Below are 12,142 nucleotides of genomic sequence, written 5' to 3'. Positions count from 1 at the left end.
TAATGGTTTCCAAGAGGGTGACCCCGTCATATACAGGGTGGGCAGAGTGCCTTATGGTATCTCTGGTTCATCTTTGAAGACCGAAACCATGCTGATGCGCATGTGTTGAGTTCACCTGCCGGAGGCACTGACCCGGAAACCTGCTCTGTGTGAGCTGCAACCGGATCACCACTGTTCAAACAGCTGAATCCATGGAAAGGAAAAGGAAAAGAACCTTCTATAGTCTTTCTAAAAGCTCAATGCTTTTTAAAATGCCTTCCTCCCCTGGTATTTCAGGAAGGCCAGGTAGGAAGATAGTGAGAAGCACCATTTCATGTTTGCTTTTAGCCCAGTTATTTCTTATCAGGGCCATTTTGACTAACTCACAGAACCTTAGTGGGTCTCAGTATTCCCATCAACTAATGGGCACAGCAGTATCTTGTAGTCCTTAGCCCAGCACCTAGTCAGTAGAATGGGCAGAATCAAAGTTAATGGTTACTGTTTTAGACCTAGGCCACCTTCTGCTCCCATCTCCCCTTCCTCCCTTGAGTAGTATTAAAGCCAAGATTGTAAGAGCAAAATGATGTCTATGAAATTGGCAGTATTTAAAGAATATTGATTAATTTTCATGAGGGTAGTAAGGCACAGTGAGTTAGGCTGTTCGCCCAAGGCTACATATGTGAGGAAGGAATTTGGTTCTGTGACTCCCGACTCTGGGTTCCTATCCATGACATCAGCCTGCCGCTCCATTCACCACTGACTCTATACCAAGTGTCTCTTGTCTTATTACTAATATGGGGGAGGGGGGGGTTAGAGCAGCATTTCTCAACCTGTGGGTCTCTATCCGCACAGGGGTCAAATGACCCTTCACAGGGGTCACAGAAGACCATTGGAAAATGGGTATTTACATTATGATCCAACAGCAGCAAAATTACAGCTATGAAGTAGCAATGAAAACAGCTCTACAGTTAGTTGGGGGGTCAGTACAACATGAAGCACTGTATTAAAGGGGTGCGGCCTTGGGAAGGGTGAGAACCACTGGGTTAGAGCTTCTGGCCTGAATCTCACTGTTCCAGGTAAATAACCTCATGGCATTCCTGCCTATTCTGTTTCTGATTATTAAAATAACAAAAATTTACAAAGTGCATCCTCAGTTTCCCACCAACTCCCTATTACAGTGCTCAAGAAATTGGGGCTTGCACGGATGGTTTTTTTTTTTTTTTTGCAATTGGAGGTTGTTTCAACATCTGACTGCCACATCCAGCCACTTCTTGCCCACTCAATCTTAGCCGTAGGTCCTGTTAACTGCCTCATACTCCTCCCCATGACTCTCTTCTCAGCTGGATGAGAGAACTGAAGAGTAGCTGAGGTGGAAGGGGTCTGAAACACTGCTTATCAGGGCTTGGAGAAGCTAGGAAGTGTGGCATCAAGTTGATGATTGACAGCTTGGGTAATTGCTGATGGGATTAGAGGCAGAACTTAGAGTCCCCTGCCCAAGGCCTGCTCTCGGTACACAATCCTTCCCCCATCTTTAGTGCCATTGGCTGTTTCCCCAGCTGGCTAACCTTGCCCTTCCAGCTGACACACAAACTACTCTTCTGCCACCCTCTGGGCCCCTGGCTTGGGTTCCCTGTTTTGAGAGACAGGGCAGTGTCTGAGAATCCTGAATTTGGTGGTTATCATTTTACCGCTTCTACACTCACACGGCTTCTGGGATTCTGCAGAAGAAATTTCAAGGTTAATGGTGTCTTTTACCATTTGTGATTTGATTAACTCTGAGAAAAAATTGAGAGAAACGGTGCCTGAATTTCCACCACACAGCATCTTCCGTCTAAATGCCTTCAAGACTGTGCAGGAAGGGGTGTGGAGGAAGCAGGCAGGGACGGAATTGGTCTCAGGAGATCTTGTCTTTTTCTACGCATGGGTCTCAAGTCCTACAAATCCACAGTGGCTGCCAGACAATTGGTCATTCTATCCCAGCACATGCTTTTCCATTTGCTCTGCTGCATGGTTCTACAACTCGAAAGGTCAATTCTTAGGGCACCCACTTTGGCAGAAATGGTAACTTCCAGAAACGCTTAGGCCTTCCCTCTGACTATATCAGACCTATTGAAACAAGGGTCCCTAAGAAATCAGAATTTTCCTGGGAATCTCATGCTGGGAGAAGAGAAAGGAGGAAGCCTAGTTCTAGCCAGACAAGGAGGCTGTTTCCCAGGGAAAGAGCTCACACAATTCTGACATGTCGTAACACTTTGCAGAGAATGGAACCCAGGAAATGACCAGGGCTGCTCAGTTATCCATAACCATGGCCCTCATGTCAGGAATGCAAAGATAGACACGGGGTCAGTAAGTCTCTTTGTCTCTCTGCCCAATGTACCCACACTGAACACATCTTCCCCTCTCCTTTTTGCTGTTTGATTGTCCTACTGAGGTCAGGTGGCTGAGCACACCTTGTTAGGGCTGCCAGGATACAAGCTCTGGCCCTAACAACACTGGTAATGTTATGACCGTCCACTTTCACACCAATGCCTGGCCAGCAGTGTGTGCTTGCTATGTGTATGCAAACCAACATGGCTGTGATTCTAAGTTTACTCTGATTTTTCAGATGGTCTAGGTTTTAAGAACACAACCCCATCTTCTTCTCCCTGGCCTAAAATCTCCCCAAGCTTTTGCCAGAGCCTTAGAATAAGCCATCCTTCTTGTGGCTCAGAAAGCCCCAACATGTCTGGCCTCGCCGTGTTCTTCAGACTCTCCTTAGGGATGTTTATTGGATAATACCTAGTGACACTGTTTTCCTTCCTGCTGACTACTTCTAGTCTCAAAGCCTTGGTTGGCACTTGCTCTTTCCTCTTCCTGGGATGTTTTTCCCATGACTCCCTTCCTTCCTCGTCCTTTGGGCATTAGTGTGAACATTCTCCACCTCAGGGGCGTCATGGGGGATCTGAGTTACCCGCACTCTCACCACCCCACTATGGCAGCATGTCTGTCCCCTCAGGAACACAGATTATAATCTGGTTATTGTCTTATACAGCACTCTGGTGTTCGTTACCGAGGCCCTTTATCAGGATGTTTGCACGAAGTCCCAAAGCTGGGTATATGCGCTTCGCCGCCGTAGTGCCAGCCCTAGAGGGACAGATGGGCAGATTCCACAGAAGAAAGACAGACACCTATCCCCACCCTCAGCCTCCTTTTCACATTCAACTGAGGAAAGTAGAAAAGTTACTCTGCTTCCTCATAAGCCATTCCCAGGCTCTGGACACAGGAAACATTTGGTCAAAACGAGAAGGGACATGCCGCTGCGGAGAAAATGATATACGAGGCCAACAACGGGAAGAAGCAAGCTGCTCTGTCGTGGGGCTAATTGTGCTGGTGACTCAGCAGATCTCCCTCTCTTTGCATAAGCTGGTCACTGGAGCCAGACTCTTCTACTCTGTGCTATTACTGCAGAGAGCATACTTCACAGGAGAAAAATGCTCCAGAAAGTCACTGCGCTTTCTCTTTCATGTCTGAACACAGACACAGCAGACCGACCGGGTGCCACTGGAAAGGATTAGTACTATGGCGAGGGTTCTCAGCCAAGACACTTTTCCTTCCCAGTCTCTTGGAAGCACAGGGGAGGATCTGACTGCGATTTCTGATCCACGGCAACCATGGGATCTATCCTCTGTGGCCTGTCGTGGTTAGTGGACTTGCCAAGTGGAATCCTGAGTTTTACGCAGAGGAGTGTAGCTTCAGGTAAAGTGAGAGAAATGCGGGGCTCTTATTCAAATGTTCTCCTTCAGAAACATGATTTGAAGACCCCGGTGTTTAACCTTCTCAAATTGTGAGATCAGAAATGTTCACAGTGCAAAACTCCCGAGAAGGAGTGACTTTGGACAATATCACCCACTCAGGGAAATGTCATGTTTCCTTTTTCCAAGGAGGAGTGGTTTGCAAGGCTGCTTGCCAGCTTGCTGTCTCTAGACCTCCACATTCGTTCCTGTCAGCGGGGTCACCCTTAATCTTGTGTTATTATGCATGCAATGCATTTTCTTTAAGTTAATTCAGCCTTGAAATATTAACATATTTCTCTAAAAAGGGAAACTCATTTCCCTGTTGGCAAAAAGGCCCAGCAGCAGTAGCCATGAAGAAGAGTAATTGCGGGGAGTGTGAGCAGAGTGAACATCAACTGCTCCTGTCTGTGGCAGGAGGCGCCGAGTCCCAGGCCTGAGGAGGTGCCAAAGGCTTACTGAGCACCAAATTAAAAAAAAACAAAAAAAAAAACAAAAAAAACCTCCTTGTTCTGACCAGAGGAATGGGCAGGTGAAGACGTGGAAATGGATTAAACCGCTTCCTATTTGACTTGATGTCGTTCAATGCTATGCTTTGGTAATACCTAAAGATCTGTTGCTATTCCTGGAGATTAGAACAATACGTGAAAAATATCACCCTCGGCATCGATGGCTTACAGCTCTGTCCCAAAGAAGAGGAACAAATACAGCCAGGACCCTGGAACCACAGACTCTCCCTTCTCTCCTTACACAAGGACTCCAGTTCTTCTGCTCCCGCGCTCCATGTTTCCCTGCCAGAAGCAGAAACAGTGCGTGGCAAATGGAGACGATGATTCCTGGCGAGCACAGCTCCCTGCAGCTTTGGAGCATATACTGGTGGCTCACCACTTTAAAGACCCAGAGGAGGAAGACAGAGCTGAATGGATGTGTGGCATGCTCAAAGATAATCCACAGGCAGCAAATATGTAGATAAACTGAAGAGCGAGTAGGGGCCACAACTGAGCTGTGAACGTAAAAGCTGGCCCCATCACATTCGTAACTATGGACACAGATCACGTGGATTATACAATGGATCTGATATGACCTTGCTGAGAAAGGTACTCCGGTTGCAAGGGAGAGAATACAATTGATAAGAAGAAGTGGCGGAGATCACAAATTCGCAGTTACTGTGGCTGAGTGATATAGATCAGGGTTTCCAATGACTTTTCAGAGGTATCAGTTCAGATAAATTTGGAGCGTGATTTAACTTAAAAACTGTTAGATAGATTTAATTGCCACTGGGCTTTTCAGAGGTTTTTCTAAAATGTCTATGAACAATGAGTAGTTCACCAGGAGACGTAATGTCTCCAGCTTCCCAAACATACTTGACTATGCTACTCCAGTCCCTGATTCTATTCTTCGTGAATCTACTGTACAGAGATCACATTGTTAGGTAAACAGTGATAGAACATCCTTCTGAACTTGTAACTATACTTGAATAAAAAAGATAAAAGCCAAATTCCTTGTAAATATGTGATAACCAAGGTGCACTGTGCAGCTACTGGCTGATATTTAGTAGCTGCAAAGGTAGACTCTCTGAGTAACAAAATGGACTTGAATGGGATTTTGGTTTGGGAACATGTACATGGGACATGGGCAACAGCTGGCTGGAAGAAAACAAGATTCAAAAGCTCCAGTAGGAATAGGGCTACCCTAGGGAGGGTTACCAGGTAATGAAGGATACCTTTTAAGGTAACCAAAATCAAATGCCAGAAATAGCACAGAGAAAAGCAGTGGGGAAAATCGCAAGGAGGAGGAGAAGAAATAAAATCCTCAAAGGAACGAAATGATGGAGAAGATCCCAAGTTGAAATGAAAGAGGTAGGATAAAGGGAGAGCTGCACAGACAAGCCCAGGTATCTTTCCAGGTTAAAGCAGACAGAAATAGAAAAAAAACAAACCTATCTATCTGCCCTGAACTATGATGAAGGAGAAGATAAAGAAGATCTCTGGAGAAAGAAGTGCGTATTGGAAGAGGACAAGGGCAAGATGTAAGGAGGCTGTATCATAGGGATAAAGAAAGGGACAGGAAGTGTGTGGACAGCGCTCAGATCTGGTTGTACGGTTTCAGCACTATAGACAGGCTACCTTACATCGTACCCCTACCCTTCACATGGCGGACATTACAAGGTGATTATGACATACCCTGTCCCTCCTGGATACAAATTTATCTTGAGATCCTCAACACAGCACACTAGGTAACTCTTAAGTGTTTGATGGACTTTGAGCCTGGTTATGAAACCTGCGTGCTGCATGCATTAAAAGAATCAGCAAACCCTCCGTGAGGATTTTGTAATAATCTCTGATGAATGGGGACTCAAAGTAGCATTCTCTGCCACAAGAGCACATTTTGACCTGAAGAGTTTATGTGCGTGGATGGCATGACCTCCTCAGATGTGAGCAGGTACGCTCTTTCAGGCACACCTAACACATTGAAAATGCTTCTCTAAACAGCAAGGCACAACAACATTGATAAAGATTGGGCCACTTGAGGAAATATTGGCTTTCAGCTGCAGTCATCATCAGATGGAACAAGGGTTAAAAGGGGGGAGCGAGAGCATAAGACAAGTGACATTGACCTCTATTTCCTCCCGAATGTTCATTAGCTACCCCGCCCCAACACACACACTTCTGGACATCTGAGGCACTGCCTATTCACACAAAGAACCACTTGGAGGAACACGATACCTTCGGCCCTTCTCCAGCCCTGAGAAACACTCAGTGATTCCTTTGAACTATTTTGTTTGAACATCCTCGTGAGTTTTTCATGTTCTTCCAAACAGCTCCTGATGCTCTGGGGAGGAGCTGAGGTGGGGTGGGGGTTACCTTTTGATGACTCTTATGGATTAATGCCAGCCACAAAGATGAAGATGCTCATTCATCTACGCAGGCATGATGGAGATCAGAAAAGGAAGATCAAAGCCATGCTCTCTCACCCCGTCTCTCTCTGTGAGGCTTGGGAAGTCTCTTTACCCAAACGGATAAATCGTCACTGCTACCGGCCATTGCCCCAGCATCCTAACTCACCCACGGCCTCACTGTGGGCCCGTCTACTGCAGCCAGTCAAAGATGCTTTCCCAGTGCATCTCTAGCATCTTTCCCACCACTACCCATTCTCTCGCCCAGCTTAGGAAACTCCTTGGTCCACAATTTCCAGCCCCAATGGACCATTCTATGCATTCCTCTTTGCCACAGGGTCATTGCCAACTAAGTTCATTTCTTTGGGTGTTTTATAACATTAAGCAGCTGACTCAGGTACCCCCAAAATGACCTGTTCAGAAGCCGGTTCAGGTCTCCCAAGCATCTCCTCTCAAGCCACCTTTTCCTCTATTTATTTCTATTTCTCCATAAGTACCCATGGGTTCTGACCTCCTCTACCCATGGATGCTCGAGTCTTCATATCAAATCACAGAGTGCTAACGACCTATTTATATCCTTTCCTGGGCTCTGGACCACCACGAGGTCTCAGGTTCCTAGTATTAAGTACTCTGGATCACCACGAGGTCACAGGTTCCTAGTATTAAGTACTCTGGATCACCACGAGGTCACAGGTTCCTAGTATTAAGTACTCTGGATCACCACGAGGTCACAGGTTCCTAGTATTAAGTACTCTGGATCACCACGAGGTCACAGGTTCCTAGTATTAAGTACTCTGGATCACCACGAGGTCACAGGTTCCTAGTATTAAGTACTCTGGATCACCACGAGGTCTCAGGCTCCTAGTATTAAGTACTCTGGATCACCACGAGGTCTCAGGCTCCTAGAATTAAGGACTCTGGATCACCACGAGGTCCCAGGCTCCTAGAATTAAGGACTCTGGATCACCACGAGGTCTCAGGCTCCTAGAATTAAGGACTCTGGATCACCACGAGGTCCCAGGCTCCTAGAATTAAGGACTCTGGATCACCATGAGGTCCCAGGCTCCTAGAATTAAGGACTCTGGATCACCACGAGGTCCCAGGCTCCTAGAATTGAGGACTCTGGAAACACTTATGCTGCAGCAATACTCTTTTTATTTTTTATTTTATTTATTTATTTTGAGACAGGGTTTCCCTATGTGATCCTGGCTGTCCTGGAACTTGGATTAAAGGCATGTGACACCACGCCAGGCCAAACAATATCCTTTCCTTTTTGGTCAAAAATTTTCAATCCACAGTTGGTTGAATTTAAAGATGTAGAAACCACAGCCAGACAAGGCTGGCTGACTGCATTTATAAATACACATTTGTGATGTCCCCATTAAACTGTGAGCACGGTTAGGCTCACAGTGGCCACTTTTTTTTCCCACTATGCCACAGCACCTTGTCCATACTCCACCCAGTGACCTGTGGCTAAAAGCTTCAGAAATGGGACTGTTGCTTCAAATTCCCTTTTTAACTTTGAATTAACTGGGATCCTTGTCATAGCTGCCAAATAAAAATGGTGTCAAGGCTGCAGATGTCCCTCAGTTGGAAAAATGCCTGCCTAGTATGTATGGAGTTCTGAGTTCAATTCCCAGAACTTCACAAACCAGAAAGGGTGGCGTATTCCTGGGACACCAGCCCTGAGGAAGTGAAAGAAAGAAGAAAATAAGCCCAAGGCCATCCTTGACTACATGAAGGGGCAGCCTGGGCTACATGGGGGAGGTTGAGGCCAGCCTGGACTGCATGAGAATTTTTTTTTTAAATGAAGTCACGTCGCCTTGTTTGATAAAGAAGGTATGTGTTTCCTAGTCTCTCCTGGGAAAACAGGCCTTCCTTTTGGAGTTGGCACAAACAAAACCAACGGCAACAACCTCGGTGAGATAAACCGCGGAGAAACTACTCACGTTGGTTTTGAAGCTTCAGCTTGATCCGTCTGCAGTTTTTCCCCGCCCTCCACCTCCATGGTGCAGTACACGATGCGATTTGGAGCCAAGGATTTAAGGCCTTGAACTTCCATGATCACCACCTGAAGACAGAATCACATAAGAAGGATTTAACACCAATGCCAGCGATAGCATCGCAGAGGTAGCATTGCCCACAGGAAGAGAAAGAGACAAGAAGTTAAAAAGCCACAGGGAGGCCATGGCTTCGGCTGGGCTTTACTCAGGGGTCTTCTAGGGAGAAGATGTAACTGCTTACAATGGAGCCTTTTGCCTTCTGGGTGGTCCATCCACTCCCTCTTCTGCAGTGTGAATGGAGTGTGGGGCCTGCAGATGCTAAGTAACCATTAGACTTAAGATAGACCCTTCAGTCTGCCCTCCCTCCCTCCCTTCCTCCATTCCTCCCGATCCCTTCTTTCTTCTGCTCCTTTTCCTTTTTTATCTGTGTCTATACTTATCTCTGTGTCTGTTCTTTTTTTCTGAACCTTCTCCCTTTCTCCTCTCTCCTCCCTCTCTCCCTCCCTCTCTCCCTCCCTCTTCCTTTCTTCCTTCCTTCCTTCCTTCCTTCCTTCCTTCCTTTCTTTCTTTCTTTCTTCCTTCCATCCTTTCTTTCTTTCTTTTCTCTTTCTTAACAGGTCTCAGGCTAATCTTATATTTGCTGTGTAGCCCAGGTCTTGAACTTAGAATTCTGCTCCTCTGCTGTGGCAGTGACGATTATAGGTCTAGCACAGTGTTTACCCTGCCAGGCAGTCTCAGCGAGATTTGCTAATTCAGATGCTCTTAAGGTCAGACAGGTAAGGTGAACTGGGCTACTCCTCATGTTAAACAAATAGGAAAAGAAGGCTTTGTCCCACACTTTCTTTAAAAATATTCTAGCTGGTGGTACCACACACTTTTAATCCCAGCACTCGGGAGGCAGAGGCAAGCAGGATCTCTGTGAGTTCGAGGCCAGCCTGGTCTAAAAGAGCTAGTTCCAGGACAGGCTCCAAAGCTATAGAGAAATCATGTCTCGAAAAACAAACAAAACAAACAAGCACATTCTAACCTTTTAAGTCAGCACTTGGTAGAAACACAATTTGTGCATTAACCTTTCTCTTGATAGCAAGATAAGCCATAGTGAGGAACTAGGGGTCAGCCTGTGTCACCCAGCTTTCGCACCACAGCGTGGCAGGAAGTGGTAGAGACTATCACAACCCGGAGAGCACAGGCTCTGTCCACAGGGATCAGTGCCACTTGTCTGTCCCCAGTTCAATGACCAGACACGCTGCTTTGTCCTGCTGGAAAAGAGAACTCTAATCATAAAACATTATGATCGGAAATTTGATTTTTAAATGCTGACGATTTGAATAGAGAGGAATAAAAGGTGCCAACTCTATGTAGACTACTTTCAGAGTTATTTATGATAGTTGTGTGCCAAGGCGGTTGAACCAGAACCCCAATAAACATGCAGCTTTATAGTCTCTGGTTTATCCTAAACTCGCTTAAACTTCAGCGATTTCTTATCCCCATTCCATTTAGTCACCTGCTATTCTGATAGCAATGTGATGGTAGACTCTGCCATCGAGGCAAGGGAAAGAGGGAAGGGGACACCAACTTCACAATCAGAACAATAGCACATTACCTTAGTGACCTACGAGTAACTACGAGTAGCATCTGGGGAAAATCACTCTCTCTACAAAAGGGGTAATGGTGTTAAAAAGGAGAGAGAAATGGGTATATGAAAAAGACACATGCTTCTGGGGGGCTTTGGTTCAAGGAAGCACCTTTGGGATGTGTAAGTTTTAATTTTGCCGTGGGATAACAGATTCAAGCAGGATGAATCGGATCACTGACTGAGCTTGTAAAGCAGAGGTCACTGGTTCCTCTTTCTGAGCCTTTGCTCAGAGGGTTGGCTTTAACCCAGATGTCTTCCCTCAGATGTTTTTTCCCTGGTGCTGCTGCTGCTGGGCAGGGACCACACTTCACTTTGAGAGCCCTGGGCAGCTTCTGGGATGTTGGGAAATGACCTCACACTTAAGTCCCTTCTAGTTCTGTCTTTTTAAATGTGCAGAGGCTTAGCTTTTTTCCCTTCTCCTTTCTTTCCTTCCTTCTTTCCTCCCTCCTTTCTTTCCTTCCTTCCTTCCCTTTCTTTCTTTCTTTCTTTCTTTCCTTCCTTCCTTCCTTCCTTCCTTCCTTCCTTCCTTCCTTCCTTCTTTCTTTCTTTCTTTCTTTCTTTCTTTCTTTCTTTCTTTCTTTCTTTCTTTCTTTCTCTTCCTTGAGAGTGTGTGTAGACATGTGTGGAAGTCAGAGGATAACCTCAGGTGTCTGGCCTTGCCTTCCACCTTGTTTGATACAGGGTCCTTTGTTCACTGTGGTGTACTCCCTGTTGGCTGGCCTGCCAGCTCTGAGGAGTCTCTCGTCTGCTATAGGAGTGATGGGTACAGGTGCTCACTACAGCTTCGGGACTTAGGTGGATTCTATAGATTCTCACGCTTGTGTGGCAAGCACTTCTCCCACGGAGCCATCTACACGGACCCACCTCAGTGATCTCACCTAGGAGGTAGGGATGTGATGTGTAGCTGTTATCCCAAGTTTATATACTGGGGAAGAACCACATCCATGGAAGGCAGTGGCGTTCATGGCAGAAAGAGAACAATTTAGAATTGGAAAGATCTCATTTTCCGTCGGATTCTGGGCCCACGTGAGTTGTGTCATTTGCAAGTGTCAGACTTTGTTCGCACATCTGCGAACACCTCAGAGGCTCTTGGGGAGACAGGGCTCACACAGCAGCCTTCGGCAAACCCCTGTTGCTTCTGCTGGAGCACCCCATCGCCCACATTCACAACTCAGCATGCTGGGCCTCTCCTCTTCTTGCAGCTAATTGAGCTTGTGTCTCCCTGTCTTCTCCCAGCCACTTGGTTCTCTGATTACCTGAAATACGCCTTGCACCGACCTGCAAATCCGAATTGCAGCCTCCTATGCCTCAACGACAGTCCTGTCTCCACCTCCACTCTCTGTGCTCCCCAAATGCGCCCACAAATAGACATGCAAAGGCAATGGCTGGTGGTTTTACTATACTGTGCCATTTAGTTTTCCAATTAAAAAGTATGTGGGGACCCAAGGGCTTTGCAATCTGTGCTTTTATTTATAAGGCAAAGACTGTGGCTGAGGTCTTGCCTACACCTATATCCTAGACAATCAGCTACTTAATATTGAGAATTAATAATGAATTAGAAAATTACATAATTAAAAGCTTCACGAAAGTCAATAAAATACTTTTTTCCTTCTATCTGTTGGAAGACAAGAGGGAGTAGGGAATAAATTGCCACCTTTAATTGGCAATAATCAAATTCAAAGACACCTAAGCAACAGCATTCAGTACCTTGGGTGGCAGTACTTAAGAAAAAATTAAAGAAGAAAGTTTCTGTGAGATTACACTGCTGTTTTTCTCACACGAAGGGTTCTATATTTAATTAAGATCCACCTCTGCTGACAGTGGATGGCTCATGGAAACTCTGCAGTGTGAGGATGGG

At 46.0% G+C, this 12,142-nt stretch overlaps 1 protein-coding gene across 1 annotated transcript in view; it reads right to left on the bottom strand.

The window, feature by feature from the left end:
* Cadps (calcium dependent secretion activator) overlaps nucleotides 1-12,142 on the bottom strand; it is a 441,394-nt gene that overhangs the window by 218,985 nt on the left and 210,267 nt on the right. Inside the window, 1 exon segment of the mRNA XM_042056041.1 lies at nucleotides 8,595-8,716. Within this exon segment, the coding sequence (XP_041911975.1) occupies nucleotides 8,595-8,716 (122 nt within the window).

The sequence above is a fragment of the Arvicola amphibius genome, chromosome 12 (genome assembly GCF_903992535.2).
Source record: "Arvicola amphibius chromosome 12, mArvAmp1.2, whole genome shotgun sequence".
Lineage (NCBI taxonomy): Eukaryota > Metazoa > Chordata > Mammalia > Rodentia > Cricetidae > Arvicola > Arvicola amphibius.
This window is presented reverse-complemented; position numbering and strand designations above follow the sequence as displayed.